This window comes from Fonsecaea nubica (genome assembly GCF_001646965.1).
Source record: "Fonsecaea nubica strain CBS 269.64 chromosome Unknown Scaff17, whole genome shotgun sequence".
NCBI classification, from domain to species: Eukaryota; Fungi; Ascomycota; class Eurotiomycetes; order Chaetothyriales; family Herpotrichiellaceae; genus Fonsecaea; species Fonsecaea nubica.
Genome location: NW_019173690.1, coordinates 384,995 through 405,555, shown reverse-complemented (window position 1 = coordinate 405,555; position 20,561 = coordinate 384,995). Strand labels below are relative to the sequence as shown.

General features: G+C 52.2%; 7 protein-coding genes and 1 non-coding gene across 8 annotated transcripts; 3 read left to right on the top strand and 5 right to left on the bottom strand.

Annotated features, from left to right (window-relative positions):
• Positions 1 to 584: 584 nt before the first annotated feature.
• On the bottom strand, positions 585 to 2,201 carry AYO20_03660 (hypothetical protein; the record flags this gene model as incomplete). The annotated part of the gene is made up of 1 exon (XM_022641960.1): positions 585 to 2,201. The coding sequence occupies one exon, from the start codon at positions 2,199 to 2,201 to the stop codon at positions 585 to 587; it is 1,617 nt and encodes a 538-aa protein (XP_022502193.1).
• A 709-nt stretch (positions 2,202 to 2,910) lies between these two features.
• AYO20_03659 (ribose 5-phosphate isomerase A) lies at positions 2,911 to 3,883 on the top strand (the record flags this gene model as incomplete). Its single annotated transcript, XM_022641959.1, has 2 exons — positions 2,911 to 3,289; positions 3,342 to 3,883. The coding sequence occupies 2 exons, from the start codon at positions 2,911 to 2,913 to the stop codon at positions 3,881 to 3,883; spliced, it is 921 nt and encodes a 306-aa protein (XP_022502192.1).
• A 67-nt stretch (positions 3,884 to 3,950) lies between these two features.
• AYO20_03658 (hypothetical protein) lies at positions 3,951 to 5,103 on the bottom strand (the record flags this gene model as incomplete). The annotated part of the gene is made up of 3 exons (XM_022641958.1): positions 3,951 to 4,746; positions 4,804 to 5,047; positions 5,097 to 5,103. 3 exons carry the CDS (start codon positions 5,101 to 5,103, stop codon positions 3,951 to 3,953), a joined length of 1,047 nt encoding a protein of 348 aa, XP_022502191.1.
• A 1,133-nt stretch (positions 5,104 to 6,236) lies between these two features.
• On the bottom strand, positions 6,237 to 8,765 carry AYO20_03657 (hypothetical protein; the record flags this gene model as incomplete). Its single annotated transcript, XM_022641957.1, has 2 exons — positions 6,237 to 8,587; positions 8,681 to 8,765. 2 exons carry the CDS (start codon positions 8,763 to 8,765, stop codon positions 6,237 to 6,239), a joined length of 2,436 nt encoding a protein of 811 aa, XP_022502190.1.
• Positions 8,766 to 9,321: 556 nt separating this feature from the next.
• Positions 9,322 to 10,419, top strand: AYO20_03656 (hypothetical protein; the record flags this gene model as incomplete). Its single annotated transcript, XM_022641956.1, has 1 exon — positions 9,322 to 10,419. The coding sequence occupies one exon, from the start codon at positions 9,322 to 9,324 to the stop codon at positions 10,417 to 10,419; it is 1,098 nt and encodes a 365-aa protein (XP_022502189.1).
• A 62-nt stretch (positions 10,420 to 10,481) lies between these two features.
• On the bottom strand, positions 10,482 to 11,886 carry AYO20_03655 (hypothetical protein; the record flags this gene model as incomplete). Its single annotated transcript, XM_022641955.1, has 2 exons — positions 10,482 to 11,559; positions 11,666 to 11,886. 2 exons carry the CDS (start codon positions 11,884 to 11,886, stop codon positions 10,482 to 10,484), a joined length of 1,299 nt encoding a protein of 432 aa, XP_022502188.1.
• A 1,141-nt stretch (positions 11,887 to 13,027) lies between these two features.
• On the bottom strand, positions 13,028 to 13,119 carry AYO20_03654. The gene has a single exon. It is a non-coding gene; the product is annotated as a tRNA-Glu (tRNA).
• Positions 13,120 to 17,389: 4,270 nt separating this feature from the next.
• Positions 17,390 to 19,447, top strand: AYO20_03653 (hypothetical protein; the record flags this gene model as incomplete). Its single annotated transcript, XM_022641954.1, has 1 exon — positions 17,390 to 19,447. One exon carries the CDS (start codon positions 17,390 to 17,392, stop codon positions 19,445 to 19,447), a length of 2,058 nt encoding a protein of 685 aa, XP_022502187.1.
• Between the last annotated feature and the right edge of the window lie 1,114 nt (positions 19,448 to 20,561).

Below are 20,561 nucleotides of genomic sequence, written 5' to 3'. Positions count from 1 at the left end.
TGTATATAGATAGCTAGAGAGAGGGCGAGAGCGAGAGAGAGAACCCTTTTGGATTGTGCATGACACGGCAGGACATGGCATAGCGGTGACTGATGGGTAATTACCTACCTACCTATATAGCATAGGTGCCTAGTGATATTAATTCTTTCCATTCCATTCACAAAGCAATTCACAAACAAAGGTTTCATTTACATTTACATTCAAAGTATGTAATTTGCATTCCTTGGTTCTTATCTGGTCTGGTCTGGTCTGGTCTGGCCTCGAGGCTTCTACTCCGTCCGGTCAGGTCATTGCATGTAGCCTCGAGGAGCTGCTGCGGTCTTGTACCGAGTACCGAGTATAAATAACCGATCCGTGCCGTCTGTCAGACTTCAAGGGAGAATGCTCCATGTATCTCTTTTTGACTGAAAATCGTCCGTCTGTCTCTCAGTAGCCATTTGATCAGTCATGCTCATTATGTCCCGTCACATTTGACCTTTCATGAATTGGCGCTTCTCATGCCTCAATCTCATTTCTCTTCATCTTCAATCTGTCTAACCGCTTTTGCGTACTTTTTCCCAGGCTTTGACTCCTCGATGTGAGTGTCATATCTTAAAGACTGCGGATTTACTCTTTATACCGTCAAAAACACAAGTCCCATCTACCGGGACATACTGCCTCGTAAGCAGTTTGATCGCCTCCTGCGCAACCATGCCTCCTGCTATACTGGAAATGTTATGCAGCTCACCACCGTCTGCACGTTCGATCTCCTCGATCGCATTTGCAATATTCTCCTGGATCTCCGGGTCGGATGACAGTGATTGTACATTGAGTGACACATCTGCCGAAAAGGCTTTATTATTAAGGGCGATGAACGCAGGGAATAGGGACTCCCAATCGTTTTCGATAATGGAAATAAGCCGGGAAGAGAGTTTGATGTCTGGGGACAGCAGGCGGAGCGAAGGAAGGGCTTCTCTGTTCTGGTTCGTCAAGACGCGTACATGAGAGGCGTTCTTGCAAAAGGCTTCAATCTCAGAGTCTGGGACTAGTGCAGTCGTCCTTGAGAGAGATGCTTCGATTTCTCGAACAAGCCTCGTCACTTCGGCGACGTCAGCTCGTGCTTTGCTCTTGTAGATAGTCTGAAGCTTGACGTAGTCTGCACTGGTGGCTTTCATATCTGGCAGAGTTCCAGGTAGAGGTAGAACGTTGTGGGTGTCGTAGAACTGTTTAATGGCGTTTGCGACAACCCAGAAGTTTGCAGAGTCTTTGGTCAGGTTGGTACAGGAAAGCATGGCCATCATCTCCTTACACCCACTGCCTATTGGTGGTGGGGTTATACTCTTGAGTACCGAAGCACAAGCTTCGTCAAAGTTCTCTTCTCCGCCCTCAGAATTGTTCGTTCTTGCGCCCGACTTGACGAGGTCCCGGAACTCGGTCTTTTCTTTGAAAGAGGACGGGTATTGATCATTGTGATCAAGCTTCCACCGTCTGAGGTAGTGTAAGAGAATGAGTATGTAGGGGATATGGCCATGTTCGTGATCTGACAACGATGAGAGATCCCCAAGAACATCGACTTCAGCGTCGAGTTCAGGCCAGGGTGCAAGGAGCCGGAGATCTTGGGTACTTTCAGGATCGGGATGAGTATCCACAATGGGAAATTCTGTAGGCAGTTGAATTGAGAAGGAGGCAAAGAACCCGACCGACTGGAGGTAAATTACTGGTATTGAGTTCTCCAAAGCATAACCACATATCCTCTCGAGCGGTTCCCGAGACACAGGACCCCCGAGAAGAATCAAATTGTATGGCTTGAGGGAGTCTTGCACAGGGAGCCATTCCATCAAGGGAGCCGAAATAGCGTGGCCTATGACATCGGGATTCAACTCCTGAAGCAGTCTTCTCATCTCATCCGCTCTTGATTTGTGAAGACTGTCCGCCTCGAGGAAGAAGTTGATTCCCAAATCTCTTTCAGTGACAGTCGCCGAGTCTGCAATTGTGAAGCTGCCCACACTAGGGAGGATGAGGTTCTTGAGGGCTTCAGCACCAGCAACGCTGCTGTTGGAGCCGTAGGCCTCGTCTCCCACAACCAGGAGAACATGGGATTGTTCTAGGGCGCGTTGTCCTGAGGCAGCCCATAATCGCAGTTGCCGGTCATATTTCCGTTCTTTGGCCGACGGTGGTTGGAGGACAGGCGGAGTGACCTCGCGGGGGGCGATCTCCGTCATGATTGCAGTGGTTTGGGTACGACAGAAGATCTCGACATCCCCGACAAGCTGGCTGCGGGTCTCTAGAGTTGACAGCAATCAAAGATGTGTGTAACTGAGTGAACGCAGGCACAAATACAGCCTGCGCCCGAGGGGAAACGAAATCCTGGCCGATCTTCGGGGAAACTCATCCGATCGACGTCACCAGAAATGCTCTAGTCGGTTGTGGCTAGTGCGACTAAGTGTGGCTGATACGTGGTTTTCGCACTGATATGAGATGTTCCCCCACCATAGCAAGTCCAGTCCCCGCCATGTGTATCTCAACTTGCTGCTTCACTGGTGAAACTTCCTCCCGACATCTTTGATCCATTCAGGATTCCGGTCATTACTCCAATTGCGGCAACGGCGGAGATGTCTCTTTTGAGATAAGTCATCTGTCGTTGTGTACGTAATCCGATTAGACTATTCCGATTGATGTTGATTCAAAAGACAACCTGATTTTTTTTTATGGTCGCACTCTGTAAGTGACGAGAGCCCAGTCCCCTCCCCAACCGTTCTGTCATGGTTCTAGTATTTATTCAGCTAATACCTCGTAGATAGAGAAGCTAGAATTCTTCTCCTGATTCCCCGCGGTAGACCTCTCTGTATCGTTCAGCTCCGTAACCTGCCGGCGTCGCGCAATCCCCAGAAACACCACTTCCATCGAACCCGCAGTCTCGCGAAAGCTAGCATGGCCGCCGAGATTGAAGCCGCCAAAAAGGCCGCCGCTATCGAAGCTGTCAAGAACCATTTCCCCCCAAATCCACGCTTTGTGGGAATCGGGTCTGGCACAACCATTGTCTACGTGGTGGATGCGATCAAAAACTGCGGCGTGGACGTCTCAAGAGTTGGCTTTGTGCCAACGGGATACCAGTCCAAACAACTCATCATAAACGCGGGTTTGGTGCCAATCGAGTTTGATGCTCTGCCGGACGATGCCGTGATCGATGTTAATTTCGACGGAGCAGATGAGGTGGACGAGGAGTTGAATTGCATCAAGGGTGGAGGTGCTTGTCTGTATCAGGAAAAGTTGGTGGCCATGAGATCAAAACAATTTATTTGTGTCGCTGGTATGTTGTCCCTCTCGCATCTGTACAGGGCAGTCTTAATAACTGGCCCAAGACTACCGCAAGCTCCAGCACCGTCTAGTCACCAAGTGGCCTACTATCCCTATAGAAGTCGAACCAAAGGCCGCACGGCAGGTCATGAAAAGGCTACGAATGCTGGGTAGTCGCAACGCAGCAGGCGCAGGTCCAATGATCAGAGAAGGCCACCTCGCGAAAGCCGGCCCTGTGAAGACGGATCAAGACTTCTTCATTGTCGACGCTCCTTTTCCCCATCCACTCCTCATCGCCGATGACCTCACACCCGAAAAACCCGGTGACGGTGAAAACGGCTATTGGGAGGTGGAACAACTCGCTCGAGCTATCAAGGACATCAATGGTGTGCTTGCCGTAGGCCTTTTCTGTGGTCCTACAGGTCCTGAGGCCGAGGCGGCTGGTGTAATTGGCGGCCAGAGACCGATCGCTTGCTATTTCGGTATGGCCGACGGCACTGTGTCGGTGCGAGCAGCTCGACATAAACGGGATTCCATTATTGCGAAATACCCGCCGTTAGTCCCTGTGCATAGCTCTGAGCCGGGCGTTGTGGCGACGGCACTTTGATAGATTGGGTCGGTCGCGGAGGCATATCGCAAATATCGCCTCGTGTGAACATCGTTGGCAATTAGACTCATTTTGCTTTCCTCTTGACCTCATTCTCGCTGAGTTCGCGAATGAAAATCCCGATAGACCCTTCGGTGATTTCATCCTTGCCGTCTTCGAAACCTGGGCTGATAGCAATGGCCAGATATTTTCCATTCGCGCTGAAAGACAGAGCAGCGACACTTGAGGCAAGCTTGGGGTAGATACGGATCCTTCGTTTTGCAACAGCGTCCCAGATGGCGACCACCCCATCACCGCCGCCAGTCGCGAATGTGCCATGGATGGGATGAAATGCAATGGCGTTGACCGGGTAAACAACATCGACTTCATCAATCGGCTGTCGATGACACTTGAATGCATACTTGCGAGCCTGTGAATCGTTGGACGGATCGAACCACTCCACTGCAACTCGGCCTTCGATACTTGATGATGCATAACCTTCATCATTTGGCATGCAGTCCACTGCCCGCGTCATAAACTTCAAACTGCTCTCTCTTCGTTGCCATGGTTCGATGTCGAGTCTGTTCTGTAATGAATTCGCCGAACTTCTGCACTCGCTCGCTAGAGTCTTGAGCTCGTAGATGTGAACTGCCCGATTAGCCATGGCTACCACCAGCTTCGAGGGTGAAACAGCCAGGGAGAACGGTTTTGACGGCAAATTGATCGTAGCGGTTGACCATCCTGCATCTCCACCGGGATGTATGTGCACCGTTGAGTCCCATGCTGCGGAGACAACCAGTGAATGCTCCTTGCTGTATACGATGGATCGAACTCCATTGTCGTGTGTGCTCAAGACGGTCTGTGTACCAGAGGGGACGTCGATTCTGCAAAGTATAGTCAATTCTTCAAGTTCCAAACCTCGGGTCGACTTCTATTCGCACCTCCTCACATCCCAGTCCAAACATGCCGTGTAGATTTCATCGTCACTATTACCGAAACACACATCAAGAACCGGTGCGCGGTGCTCAAACTTAGCGAGTTGGGTACACGTCTTGCCATCGGTCACTTCGTAAAGGTAGGCATGTTTATCCCATGAAGCAACCGCGAAGCGCTGTGAGTTTGGATGGGGTGAAAATCGAAGGGCCGCAATGGCGTCGGCAGGGAGGTCGGAGACGGGAAATTGGCCTGTCGAGAAATGAGCAAGACATTAACAAAGGCGCAGCCAGACACGTACCTGACATTTTGGAAGTGCTCTGCAGTAAGCGCAATTTCCTATTGTTTGCCGCGAATGCGACGGGCGAAGATTGTAGATGAGAGCAAAACAAATAGATCCGCTTGCAACACATTCTGCCGCCTGTCACCGCCTCGGTACCTGCAGCCTTCTTACCTCAGCCTCATGGCTTCAGCCTTGCCCCGCACATTCGATTCTCGCAGCCTCGTCGTCAACATCACCACCACGAACTTGTAAATAACGCCATCCAACTACCACACACTTGTCGTCTCTGGAGCACGATATGATCGAGTAAGTGCTTGTGAGACCTACTGACCTGTTTCCGATGCAATTCTTACCGAGCAGGCCTGTTGATGGTCTGGCCAACAGACATGACATCTCAATATCATGTCCATCCGTCATATTCCATCTGGCTGGTCAGCAACATCGACAGCCACCAACACACTGGCCTGTTACGTCATAGAAACATGGCGACATTGACAAACTTTTGATGCCACTTATCATACACAGGTCAATTGCACATGGCATTGGTGAAACTGTGTTGGAATTCGAGATGCCGTCGATATAAAAGGAACCTAGGATCGAAGCCCCAGGTAGGTTGATAATCGCATTTCCGTTGTAAGGTTGCAGAAGGGATCCAAGCCGGCCGATAAGCTTGTCTATCCCAGCCTCATACTCTTCAAGATGACTGGCTCCATAGAGACTTTCCTGTCAACGTTGTGTAGAACAGTACTTCCCTATGCACAGTTCTGCTTAACTGGAGCACTTCCAAGGTTGGATTCAGTCTCCAGCCTTGTGAACAGACAGGCCTTGATCTCCTAAACCCCCTCTGGTGTCTATACTCGCCCTTTCCTTCCAGCTCTCCTCTCGACCTCGACATAGACTTTAAGACGGCAATTGCTCACGGCCATGCTGGGTTCTAGTGCGATGGTACGCCCCGACGGACGCGTTGACGAATGGATCCTACGTCTATCCCAAGGTCGAGGCTGTGGCGCAAGTACAATATGCGCGTGGCGAGACACGAGAGCGATATGTAGTGAGTGTGAAGGATGAAAGAAGGCGGAGCAAATCAGTGAGTGCATGATGAGAACAGGACCGCGGAAACATGGAAACAAAATAACGGCTTTTCTTTGATATATCTTTTCAAGCGATATTAAACTCGTCCGCGGTGCCTCCCATCATCATCTTCCTGTTCATTCGGATCTTCTCCCTCATTTTCCGCGCCGCTTCATCCGCATCACCAGTGGTATCAATGTCGGCACCCACATCTCGCGTCTTTGCCCTATCGCCATTCTTTCCTCCTTCGCCGTTGACATGCCGCATGCCACCTCCGTCACTCGCGCCCCGTCCCCTCTTCGACGCGGTCTTTTTGTTCCTTCCCACGCCCATCCCGCTAGGCGTCTCTCTCAGGCCGAAACTCTTACAAAGATGGCCCAGGTGCAGCTCCTTGATGTCGAACCACTTTCGCTCGCTGGCAATGTGCGTCGCGTATGCCCTCATGTGGCTTTGGAAAGCTCGCTTCGCCAGGTCCTTGTTCTGCGGGGTGGACAAGATGAAGCGTTCGAGCGAGAGCTGTAGGTCGGTGGCGCGTGTCTGCCAATCCGCGCCCTGATCTTTCTTGTGATTCTTGTTCTTGGTCGGAATCACACCGTTGAGCGGCGAGAATCCCTTCTTGAGCACTTCCTCCGCGGGCATGGAGGAGACGTTCGCCACGGTATCAGATCCGGTTTTGTATGAGCTTTTCAATACCGAGACGTAGCCTTCTTCCTTTCCCGGCAGGAGAAAGATGATTGCCCTGCCATCTCGTCCCAGACGAGCCGTGCGCCCGATCCGGTGCAAGTGGTCTTCGGCACTGAACGCCGGATCATATTCAATCACGAGATCGAGGTTGGGCAGGTCAAGGCCGCGAGAGGCGACATCCGTCGCAATCAACAGGGATGGCGAAGTTGTAGAGGCAAAAGTTTTGACAATGTTGGTGCGAGTAATTTGAGGAAGAGACCCATGCAATTTGTAGAGTGTGACTTGATTATGCGAGGATGAAAGGGCAGGGGAGGGCAAGATTGAATCCGAGATAGATGGGTCGCGGGATGAGGGTGGCGAGGGTTTGCTTTTTTCAGGAGCTTCAGCGTCCGGATCTGTCTCAGCGTCTCCATGTACGGGTTGCTGATTCTCTGTGGGACCTTCTCCATCAAATGCAGTCGTGAAAGCCTTGAAATGGAATTCGACAGAGTCCGCACAGGAGACGAAGACGATGGCTTTCATGACAGAACCCTTTCGTGCAAAAGTTCGTTTTAGTAGGGCCGTCAGTGTGACGAATCTCAACTTTGCCGCTGCAACAATGTAGGACTGCTTGAGCTGTGCTGGAGCAAGGAATGCAGGATTGCTGATGCCGTTGCCATTCGCCAAAGCGTCGGCAGATTCATCTCCTCCTTCTGGGTTGTCGTCATCTCCGGCATCGCCCTTGATCAGGACGGCGTCTTTCAGGCTGATCTCCCCCAGCTTCTGTACGTTCATCTTCAGCGTCGCCGAACACAGCACCGTTGTTCGCTTCTCAGGCAGACCCGGCCACTTGCTGCTGCCTCTGGGCCTCTTTTTCTGATCCAAAGTCTTCACGATCTTCGTAATGTCCTCTTCAAAGCCCATATCCATCAACCGATCCCCTTCGTCTAGGACCAGCCAGCGCACATTACTCACGTCTAGCACCTTTGTGTTTTCCAAGTGATCGACCAATCGACCAGGGGTCGCCACCAAGATGTTGAGCCCTTTGCGCATACGGGCCTTTTCTGATTTTTTCTTTTCGCCGCCGATTACATGACCGGCGACGATATAGTGCGCGCAACCAAGCAAGCGCTCGAGTACGACTGAGATTTGTTTGCACAGCTCACGGGTTGGGGCCAGTACGATGGCGAACAGACCAGAGTCACGGTGCAACACCAACGAATCTTGTGTGTTTTTTGTGGTATCTTCTGCAGCTTGTTCGGACATGGTCATGATTCGCTGTACAAGAGGGAGGAGGTACGCCAGGGTCTTGCCGGAGCCGGTCTCCGACTGTATGAATGCGTCGCTGTCGTCCTTCAGCATTTGCGACACCGCTGCCTTTTGAATGGCCGTGGGGGTTTTCAGGTTCATCTTGGTCAAGAGGTGCGCAGCGATGGTGGAGGAAAGGCCGAGGGACGTAAAGGTGTCGATGCCGTCGATTAGAGGGGCATTGGAAGGCGCCGTTGGTTTCTCCTCTCCCTTGTCGTCCTTGGGTTCATCCTCAGTAGTCGTCGGCTTGGGGTTGTAGGTGAAAAGTGAAGAGATGACTTCGCGAGGCCCTGTCGGATGTGGTGGTCTCTGCTCATTATTTCGTTTCTGCGCGGCAAACCCTGCATCTGGCACATGTCCATTTTCTCGCCTCCTCTTTGCGGGCCGAGCGTCTAGAGACTCGTCAGAGTGACCTCCATGTATTTGTGTTCTCGTCCTGCCCTCGAAGCGGCCTTGCGCAACAGGGACTGTATTTGCATCATGTCGTCTCTTCTGGTCTGCGCCTCTTTCCCCTCTCTGGGCCGACCTTTTTGCTCTGAGACGGTCTCTCCACGACCCACCTTTGAACTTCTGGGGACTGTTCGCAGCGGCAGAGGCAATGCTGTCATCGACTGAGAAGTTCAAGAACATGCCATCGTCCGCCATTTCACCGGTGCTCTCGGTGCTCGTCTGGAGAATGTGCAAGCGTGCAGATCTCGAACTTTTTTTCGGTGGTCGACAGAAGGCGGAGAGAAGCCGGTCTCCGATTGGCTGGCCTTGTTTAGCCTCGTTCGGCTTTGGTCCAAGCAACTGCGGAACCTCGATTCACTTTCGTCGCTTCACTTTCTACGCTGCACATTGTATCATGCGCCCTCAAGAGACGGTAAAATCAAGGGCGTCAAAATGAGGTTGCTGTCTCTGCGACCTCGGATCAATTTTTCGTCTCATCAACCTCTCATCCATCCTTCCTCCACTCGAGTTGGTAGCTATGGATAAACTCGTACTGAGGTCGGCCAGGTTTGGAAGTTGGACAACACCGAAATCTCCATGGCAGCGATGCGCGCCTCCCTTTGTGGTTCTTCAGAGATCATACAGAGCACGATGGAACTCCACTTCCACTCCGCCTGATTCTCCCTTTCCTGTTTTTCGACACGTGAATCAACTCCGTGCCGTACGCAGGCAGCTCCTTCTTGAAGGGCGTACTGTGGGCTTCGTCCCAACTATGGGAGCTCTACACGAAGGCCACCTCTCCCTCGTACGCCACGCTCTTCAAGAGAACAGCGATGTCTTCATCTCTATTTTCGTCAACCCTACCCAATTTGCCGCACATGAGGATCTCGATTCCTACCCGGTCACCTGGAAGGAGGACATGAAAAAGTTGGAAGAGCTTCAACAGGAACACATCGAGACTGTCGATCAGTCACAGAAACCTGGAATGATCCGGGGGGTCTTTGCGCCCACAGTCAAGACAATGTACCCTACACTTCCGCCCACTTCAGACATCGCTGGGCCAGGCTCCTTCGTCACCATCACACCCCTTGGGTCACAACTCGAAGGAGCATCGCGGCCGATCTTTTTCCGCGGGGTCGCAACAGTCTGCACCAAGTTGTTCAATATCGTCCAAGCCGAACGCGTCTATTTCGGCCAGAAGGATATTCAACAGTCCATCCTCATCAAACGGATGGTCAAGGATTTCCATATCCCCACCGAGGTTCGTGTCGTACCCACACAGAGAGAAGCGGATGGATTAGCCATGAGCAGCCGGAATGTCTATCTGGGCGATAGGCGAAGGGAGGATGCTACCGTCCTATCCAGGGCTCTCTTTGCAACCCGTGACCTTTACAACGAGGGAGTGTTGGATGTCAGGCGCCTGCGCAAAGCAGCATTTAACGTCTTTGAGGAGGATGCCGCAAGAGTTAGAAGCGATGGGCGAGTAGGCCCTAGTGGTCGCCTTGAGATCGACTATATTGCCGTGAGCCATCCAGACACCATGGGCACCATTGTGGACGACGATAAACTCAATCCGCGCATCGGCGCCGTTGTCAGTGCCGCGATGATCGTCTCCCCGGTCGACAAGCCCAAAACTCAAGAAGAGCTGAATCAGCGCATCGTCAGACTCATCGACAATGTGATTCTTGAACCCCGCATAGATCCCCAAGATCGAAAGTACCTTAGACAGCATGCTGCGAACCCTGGAAAGTTTCGCAAAGTTCCGCAATTGAGCATTCGGAAAGTCCCTCAGGGGGCAAGAGAGGATCTGAAACCAGAGGAACAGGCTGGTGGAGTAGGAGGACAAGACGTCGAGGCACCGAAGCAATGAAATGCGCAGAGTGACTGAACTTGAATATTGAGAGCGCGCCGCATTGCAGTGGAGAGGCACTGTTAGTAGATATCCCACAATGAAATTTTGCCGTCTTTGCCGCCCGCAGCTAGCCAATGTGTCCGTCGAGCTTTCTCTTCGCGTTGCTGTTTGATCGTGTCGAGCGCGTTCATGGGTTTCGTGAGGTCTTTTGCAGCGGTATAAGTCGACAATATAGCCCCGTCGCCCATACTAGCAGGTGAAGCAGTAGTAGAAAGAACATTACCCGCGTCACCACCAGCCTCATGAGTAACGACAGGATCGATGACTGCGAAAGCGGTCGAATAGCATCCCACCTTGTGCCACTTCAGTATGGCCAATTCCTTCATCGTTTTGCACGAGTAGACGCGCACGCGCCCGTCCCAGCCCGCGGTGGCAAAGATCTTGCCGTCGGAGCGCACGCTGAGCCCTTGCTGGCCAGAATGTTTTGTGTTAATGCACTTTTCGCTCTGCAGGTCCTGTGCGTGCATATCGGCGAGGGACGAAGGCAGGCAGAATTTGGAGATCAGCGAGTCGGCGCCGGATGTAAAAAAGTGTGTTCTGGAACTGGAAGGGAGCATGGCGAGCGACAGGATGGGCTGTGTGTGTGCTCTGTCGCAGCTGGTGAGTTTCTGCCACCCTGGTGGTCCATCTGGGTCGCCCAGATTCCCCTGGTGGGTGTGGATCGCAATTCGTCCATCCTCGTAGCCCGATATAAGGACGAGTCGCAAGTCTGGTCCTGTCGTCTGGTGGAAAAGGCACACAGCCATCACCATCCCTGCTGGGCCGGCTGTGTCTGACCGGATCTGCGACACCCGTCTCTCCGATGGGAGTTGGAAGATGTCAATCCCGCCCGAGTCGAGGCCGTTGGGTGAGGCAATGAGTTGAGGCGCAGGTTCCTCGCTCGTAGGCTGTCGTGGATCCTGATGGCACATGGAGAAGGCGCAGAAGTTGAGGGCGTTGACCGACAAGGAATGAAGGAGCCATGGCTGAGGATGAGTTGATGCTGATGCTACCGCTTCTGATGTGGTATCATTCGAGTCGTTCGGCAATTTTGTACTGAGACCTGCGAAATCTTCCTGTCGAAGCTGCCAGACACGGAGTTTATGGTCTCTCCCGTGGCTTTATTATTTCGACACCACAACATGTTTTTGCATGTCAGCTAAGGTCTATTTCTTCTTACGGGGGAGTATGGTCAACGTCTGAGATTGTGACACTGTCCGCTTACCTTATTAATCGATTGGTTGTCCAGTGCTTGATTTGCAGGATGCCCCCGTCATGCGCCTTGAACACCGCCACGGGTCGTTTGGAAGAGAGACTCCATATGACCATCCACCCGTCGCTGTCTCCAGAGGCAAGTAGGGCGTTGCTAGCGTAGAAGTGAAGGGCATGGATGGCTGCTTCATGGCCTCGAAGTATGTAGGCAGGAACTGCAGGGCCAGGTTCCATGGTGGCGGGGGCAGGCCGTGAGATCATTCAGGTTGGCATAGTTGGGTAGGTTTGAGACTGGGTTAGATATACCAACGTGGGTTTCAGATTCATAGAGTCGGCAGGCTGATGTATCCAACAAGTCACGAAGAGAAGGTGCGATGTGGTTGATGCACAACCTGATGTCCGTGGTCTGACTGCGTCGAATATGTTCTTGGCAACGTGAAGAGTCGTTCGCTGTTGACCTGAAGGTCGCCGTCAATCTTGATGGAAGCTATTCGCACTTTTGGAAAAGGGGGATGACCTGGTTAGGAAACTGCGTCAACAGAAAGGTCTAGTACAGCGCCCACTACGATGTCATTGAGCACTTGATACGAGGTATATTTGGAGGCATTCTGTCTGCCGCGGTCTGACTGCCGGTTATTTCGCGAAGTGTGCAGTCTGACCTAGGATTTGACACCATCTATTTATTTATTTTTTGGTTGTTTTTGACTGCTTCCGGAGATGGTCAAGTGGTCAGGCTGGCGAGCAACGCAAAAATTGGGCAGTTTCAAAGCAGTACGTGGGCTATACGAAGTATAAAGCACTTTCTATTGCTACGAATGAACACCTACTGCTGATGGTGATAACGCTTTTCATGCTTCCTAATTGGGCACTTCGTGGGGACCGATCCTCAACTTGTCTCGGGTTTGGTGCGAGGGTGGGAGTTGGTCAAACACTCCACTTTATAACAGCGCCATTAGTCGGCCTCTTTCACACTGCCGTTGGAATAATGTCATCTGGAATTACAAGTCGAACCAGAACGAACTCCAGGATAAGTACCTCAACAGCGAACCAGTCTAACAGCGAGGAACAGAAAAAGCAAGGAGAGGAGGACAAAAAGGATGAGAAGGAGAGGAAGAAACAATTATGTCACAAAGGAATAGATATCACGAGCTATACACTCAGATAAGCTCCGCGTAGATTTCAGCTATACAGCAAAAGACAACACATCGACTCAAATCATACTATCAAGAACGAATGATCTTGTGCGTGACGCGTGAGAGAATCCGATATTTTTCTTAGAAAAAAAAAAAGGACAAAAATCTAAACCACACGGACTTCTTACTTTGCCTGCTCTGATAAATTGTTAGACATGGATATATATTATTGTGGAATGGGTGGACCTACGCTGGAATCGAACCAGCGATCTTCTCATTTCTAGCGACTGAAAAGTCTACGAGTGAGACGCTGTACCACTTAGCCAAGCAGGCTGGTTTGTGTGGAGCATTTGGGGGTAAAAACAGTGGCCATAAAATATAAAGGAGAGATTGGCGGATGTAGATTGGGGAGAGGAGGGATTCGATCGGGAGAATATCGTTCCGACCGTTCAAGAGGATTCCAAGGACTTGTTTGGACTTCCAGTGTCCAATAATGGCGCTGCGAATGTTCCCGAGACGAATTCGGGCGAAGTCGCTGCGGATTCTGGAATGTGGATTTCGGGTATACTACGGAGTGAGCCGTGTGTTGTTCGCTTGGCTTTTTCAGCTGCAAAGGCGTTTCAGGTAGTAAGTTGCGCGCTGAACCCAGTACCCACTGACCACCGCCCCCAGTCCCAGTCCCAAATCCTCAGCAGCTCCACGGGAGGTGATATTGACAGCAGCGCAAACACCCTAGCACCCGGTCTCGACAATACCAGAATCCACTGAACCATCACCTGCCTTCACGTAAAACGTGTCCCCCCTGCCAAAAGTCTAGATTCCACCGAGAAACAATCAGTCGGGACGGTCAGGCCCCTGTCCTCTTACAAAGAAACTTACGGCCCGCATGGGCGATGGAACCGGTTGTGGGATGTTGATGCGATGTGACCCGGCCGTCTGGTTGAGGCTGCCACGTTTTTTTGCTAACGATCACGCTACGAGGACGGGTGGAAGTCGTGGACGAACCTTAGAACGGGGGTGCGTTCATGCATGAGGCGATTCGTTCTGGAAGCGAGGGGAAACGGAGCCATCAGCCCGTCTTTCCTGCAAGGACTGAGTCGACGCGAGTTGACCGAGTTTTAAGTTGCGTAAGGGGGTTATGGTGAGACTGTAACAACCGAGATGGGATGGCGAGACTCTCGCGAGCAAGAAAGACGAGTTTGGGACGAGGGAATGGGTCTGACAAGGATGTCTGGCCATGTGGCTCTTGTGAGATCTATTGTTCTGCCCCTGATTGTGTACACGTAGGGTTGTCGGAACGTGCCATGTACCGTGGTACCTTATATGTACGGGCGTCAGACTAAGGATTTCATGCGTGGTGCATCGCAAGGTTTCAGAAGTGGCGAGATTTACATCCAGGCGTCTCAGCTCAGCCAGCGGCAGATTAAGCCACCATATCACTCGCATGAAAACCGACTACGATGCACTATTGCCACGTGGGAACAAGCCACACTAGCCACACTATGTCTTGATCCGGCCAGCAATCATCTCAAAGAACGAGGTGACTTTCGGCTGAGGAAGTCTGGGCGAGCGGGCTGAGGGATCCAGGGCTGTCCAGGGGGCTTGCTTGTCCGGACACTCCGAAGGCAAGGTCAGCCGGGGCAGTGGCCCAGAGAGGAAGATGTATGCAGACGAGGTGCCGAATTAGGTAATTGGAAAAAGCCACAGCACATGAATCTAGACTTTGGGCCATGGGGACTTCGTACTTGGGTTGGCAAAAGGCCAAAGGAGGGGCAGCCAGGGGGGGTGGTCAGGTGTGAGGGGATGGGAAAGGGGAGAGTTGGCACATGTGGGCAACTTAGACGAGGGCGGCCAGGGCCATGGCACGCATGGCTACTTTGTTTGGTGTGGGCAAAAACCATCCCCGGGTAGCCAAGTGGCCGCTGAGGGTTAGAGTTTCTTGGGCGCAGAAACTAACACTGGGTCGGAGCAAAGAGAGGAGGACGAATGTGGACAAAGCTTTACAAGTAGGCAGCGAGGGCGAAGGAACTGGGCTGGATGGAAGCAGGTGGAATGGGCCTGCAGAATGGCAGCACAAACCGATCTCCGGGGACTCAGGTAGCTGCAGCGAGCGGAAGCGATGCGTGAGAAATCATAGGCTGATTCAGTCTTGACCTCGGAGACTGTGCCCGGGGTTGTTGGATGAAAACAGCAAAGCAAGCGAATGAAGCCCGAGAGGCCAGGGGTCTGTTCGCCGATTTGGGGCTCGACAGATGAGACGACCCCCAAACAGGTGCATCTTAATTCCTTCCAAATGAGATTCACAGACGTCAGGGGACGCCGTGGTCGAGAACGTTCTGATGTGATGGACTGCACGAGCCAGGATCCATTTTGTGCGCGAGAGGTGACGGCGGATGAGGGCGCATTGATTGCGTTTTTGAGAGGGCGAGATCTCGGTGAGGTCGAAGTGTAACGAGTCGGAGGAAGTGGAGGAAGTGGAGGTCCAAGGTGGAGGAGGTTGGGCGACGGATGATGTTATTGATGAGGATGAGAGATGAGAGCGCACTCGTATGATGTTGAAATCCGTTTGATGGGTGATGGTGGTAATGATGATGTACCTGGTGGTGCAGGTGCTGAAGAGCAGAAAATCATTTCCCTTTCACCTCCTAGTCGACGCCAAGCCAGAAACCAACAGAAATCAAATCATCTACGGCGATCACCCAGAAACTCCAAACTCTGAAGCAAACAATTGTCCGTATTGCGCACTGTTCAGCTGCCCATGCAAACCTGAGTAGAGAAATCAGGGCCCGGTAATGAGGGGGTTTCCATGGCATTGGCCGCCCATAACGCCTGAAAGATCGAAAATCCCGCCTGAAAATCCCGCTCGAGTGACGGGGTGTCACAGTCATTCACTGAGTAATAGGTACAGTCCCTCCAAGTATGCATGAGTACCTTGCACCTACGACGAAAACAACTCAAAGCACTCGCTCAGGGCACTAAACTACCCAACTACTCGTAAGTGTCCACTAGTCACCTACGAGAACCTCATACTGCTAGGTCGTAGATTTATCGGCCTCCCCCGGCAGCCTCGAAGCCTGAGCCCACTAACCCACCCGGCCACTAGCTAGAAGCCACACCTAGCCCAGCCCTGGAAGGTCCCCCCAATCGCCCCCATCCCTCCCTCGCTCCACCCCTGGTCGATTTTCTCGAGGGCAGCAGGACTAGCCTAGGTGCCTAAGCTAATGAAGACAAGGGCCCAGGGTCCTCAGTGATGATCCCTGCTGAAGCCGCAGCTCCCACCCAATCACACTTCCGATCCCCATCGCCTTCTCCGTATCTTCTAGGGCGGAGTCTCAGTTAAGCTGATCCAGCACCCCAGCAATTATTTGCTGCATGGGCGTCTGCTAAGGTTTTCGGTTTCTCTTTTTGCGAGACGAAACCAAAAAAAAACAGGCGAGAATGGAAAAAAGCAAAGAGGAATGAATATGTAAAGCCACAACCTAAATTGTCCTGCGTGCCAAACTCCCGGAATCAGCTAGCGAAATGACCCTCCAGCGCCAACACCAGCACCAGCGCCAGCAGCATTACTACTACCACTACTACTACTACCACCACCACCACCACCACCAGCAACGGCAACGGCAGTACCAAGTTGCATTTCGATTCATACTTCCAACAAACCTCTCGCACCTAATTCGATTCGAATCTTCCATCAAACGTCTGGACCCGCGCCTTTTCTTTCTTTAATTGTCCACATGTCCGCTCCCCCCCACTACCACCATCGCTCACTCCACCACCGGCATAACCACCCCCAACTCCTATAGACAACACCTCGTCATATCTTGTTTCCTTAAAAAGGTGCCCTTCGTCGGCCTGTCCCGAGCTTCAAGTTTCCCTTTTGACCAAGCTGTTGCGCACTCAAGGTAAGTTCCATCTCATTTATCAAGAGTGAGGAAAGAGTGGAAGATGAAAAGAGTTACGGTGGGCTGGTCATGCGTGTCGTCATCGGTCGCAAAAGAGCCAGGACAAGAAGGCTGCGTCTGGAGGGAGGATGGGACGTGTGTATACAACCTGCGCCCCTCCCAGAACCCCGTGCGGTTTGCAGGCGACAGTCGTGGTCCTGCAAATCTCGGTCTACGCGAGTCTTGGTTTTCCATGTCGTGAACGTTTCATATACTGACTTCCCCGACCACACAGATCACTTCCACATTAGTCCACAGACTACCCTCCTACAATCAACACACAACCGTACTGTCGCTATACAACCCAATACCTGTCCTGACAACCACGAACACGAGTCCTGAACCTTCGAGAATCGGCATTCCCAGCCAGGCGCAACTCTGACCGACTCCGACTCTAGGCCATGTCCGCTGGACCAACGGTTCAAGCTGGCGAATAACTACCATTGTTCTCTTCTGCCCCGTGCGGCTCCAGGTCAATTCGAAGCCGCTGACCTCAGGTCTTTCACCGGCGTCTCCTACGCCGTGGCAAACCACGATCACCTGTCGTTACAGACATCGCGGTTATCTCCAGGCCCAGTCCCCGGGAAGACATTTTCCTCCGCGTACACCCTCCTGACCCCTCCCTATGCAAGCACAGATGTTACGGTTCACCATCAGTATTCCATGACCTCAGACTCGTCGACCAAATCGACCCCGTCCTCCCAGACCCTCCAGAACAGCCCTCGCTCCATGACGGAGCTCGAGGCTCCTCCACAACCCAAGTCGGACAACGTCCAATCAGCGAAACAGAAACGGGTGAGGACTGGGTGTTTGACGTGCCGCGAACGCCACCTCAAGTGCGATGAGGCCTTACCAAACTGTCAGAATTGCCTCAAATCCAATCGAAAATGCAAGCGCGGCGTGCGCCTAAACTTCATCGACATCCACTGCCAGCAGCCTCCGTATCTAGTCCCGCGTACGCGCGACTGGAAGGTCACTTTCCAAGATGACTCGCGCGACATTGCGTCTGAGTATCAAGGAGGCCTCGAGAAATATCACGCTCTTGAACCGGAGCCCAAGCGGCAAAAGTTGGACGTGTCGAGTGTGACCTACGACTACAGTCAGATTGCAGCTCAAACCATCTCTCACCAGCAGCTTTCAGCTCATCAATCCTTTTCTCATTCCTATCCCGAGACGGCACAGGCCATGTACTCCAACTCCACGGCACAAGCTTATGATGACACAGCGAATGCCATGGGAGCTTACACAGATGCAACTCAGGCAATGAGGCAGTCTTACCACCAACAGACCATGCTTACATCCATCGACCACGAACAAGGTTCCCCTCACCTGGAGGACCGGAACGAGGTTCTGTACATGCAAGTCTACGTGGAAGAAGTGGGCCTATGGATGGACTCGATGGACGCTGAGAAGCACTTCTCACGTCTCATTCCCTTCCAAGCACTGAAGGAACCCATGTTGAAGTATGCCTTGTTGGCTTGTGGGGTCCGACACCTCACGTTGGTCAACCCAATCTACCCAGAAGAGCATGCATTAAACTACTACAACAGTGCAACGCAGCTACTGCTGAAGGCACTACAGAATCCAGATCGAGATAGTGTGCTGTGCGCCACTACAGCCACCATTCTCAATGTCTACGAAGTGATGTCGGAGAAAGCTCTGCAGCGCATGAACCATATCGCCGGGGCCCGTGCCCTCATCAAGGAGTGTCGGTGGGACGCCACATCAACGGGCATCGGGGCGGCTTGTTTCTGGCTGAATGTCGGGCTGGAACTGTTTAGCTGCTTGCATTTCAACTGGGCCGTGGCGTGGGATCCCGACACTTGGGGTATTGACATTGCCATGACCCCTCAGCTTGGTCCCGGACACGAAGAAGATTGGGCACACAGGATGTTATGGATATTGTCCAAGATCACCAATTTCAGATCAGAGGCTCAGCGGCGGTACAACGACAGCAGCGTACATGCGGAACAGATGCGCTTGCACCAGCGAAACAAACAGTGGCTGGGCCTGAAGTTCTTCTGTGACCGCTGGCATGAGTGCGTGCCACCCACAATGCATGCCCTTGCATACGTTCCACCTCAGTTGACGGCATCCAAGAGTGCGTTCCCTGAAGTGTGGTTCATCAAGAGGGCAACCATCGTCGCGAGGTTATTCTATCATACGGCCATGGCGTTGCTTGGTTCAGTTCATCCTTTGGCCAGCATGCACCCACAAAAGGCAGAGGAGATGCAGGACATGAGGCTCCACCATTCACGACAAATCTGTGGCATTGTGGCCCATGTCAAGGACCGAGGGGTGGCATCAGCTTCTATTCGCTGTCTAGCCGTGGCCGGCGAGAACCTCACCATCCGGAGGGAACAGGAAGAGGTGCTGCAGATCTTCGACCGTATCAAAAAGGAAACAGGCTGGCGTGTCGACTCGATCCACGATGAACTGAGGGAGAAATGGGGCTGGACCAGTAATGCTCAAGACTATGATACCGTGAGCTCGGCCTCCACGTACTACGCACCCTCGAGACCTTCGGCCACTTCGGCCACGCCCAACGCAACACCCCCTCGTGCCAAATACCCCAGCGGCATTGTCAACCCATTGTACCAAAATGCCGATTTTTCAGCGCAGAATCCGCCGTACCAAGGAAATTATGTGCCTCCTGCTGCTGGGCATGTCATGCATAACAACACACAGATGTACGGTTATTCCGGTATTGCAGCCATTTGACCTTGCTGAGGTCTGTCGATGCAGGGTTTCGGGGCACCACAGTACCCAGCGAGAAGCGTTGTTATTTGATGCGTCACAAAAGAATCTCGGGCGTTGAGCGTCTGAATGTTTTATACCAGACAAACAGATAGAGTGGTGGAATCTCTCGATACTCGGACTGAACATCAAAGAGTTGGATCTAGGAGTTTGATGGTCGGACGACATAGATACGATCAGGATGGGCCAGAGGAGGGACCTTGGACAGAACCCACTGGTCCCTTGGGGGCACAAAACTTTGGATCTAATAACCGGCGTTCCTCTGGGCTGAGGAAAGAAGATGAGTCACTGACATGAAGCAGCTTAGTTAATACCTGGAAGCTGTAGGCGTGATTGGGAAGGTTGCATTGGTAGCGGTTCACAAATATCTTTAGGTGCGTGTGCTCAATGCGAATGGTCGCTGCCACTCGTAAAACGTATATATATCCGTCGGACGAAATGGCCACAAAACATTTAATATTGACCTAGCTATGGTATCTTGATGGAGCTGTTGACCTTTGCACGAACGGAGTACTGGAGCTTCACCCGTACCAGGTACGGGAACCGAGGATAAGCTACTCTGGCACCGGATAAACCCTCGGTGACCCTCCTGCTCTCCAAGCACAGGGCACCCACAGGGGACCTTGGAAGGATATTCCGAGTCCCGGACCATTGAATTCCGAGCCACCCCTGCACGGAATTCCCAAAATAGCTAGCGTCGATTCATCTCTGAGATTTGACCCCACACGCTTTTTGCCGCGAAGATTTGATCGGAGTAATTATTACGAGGTTCCTCGTATCTATCTGTTTCGAGGAGAAAGTCGTCCCAGAGAGATCTAATCAGTTAGTTGGCTACCTCCTGATCCGCCGAGTAGCATGCGTGAGTCGTGAGTCGTGAGTCGTGACCGCCGCCCTTCCGAAGCTGATTGATTGATTGATTCACAAGGCAGCAAATGCTGCTTTGTTTGTTTTGTGTTTGACCCAGGGACACTGTGTGTGTACTATAACTACCTACGCAGGTACATACCTATGCATGCCTATGTACCTACCTAGGTATCTCGATACCATCTTGGAGAAAGACCTTTTCGCAAACACATTT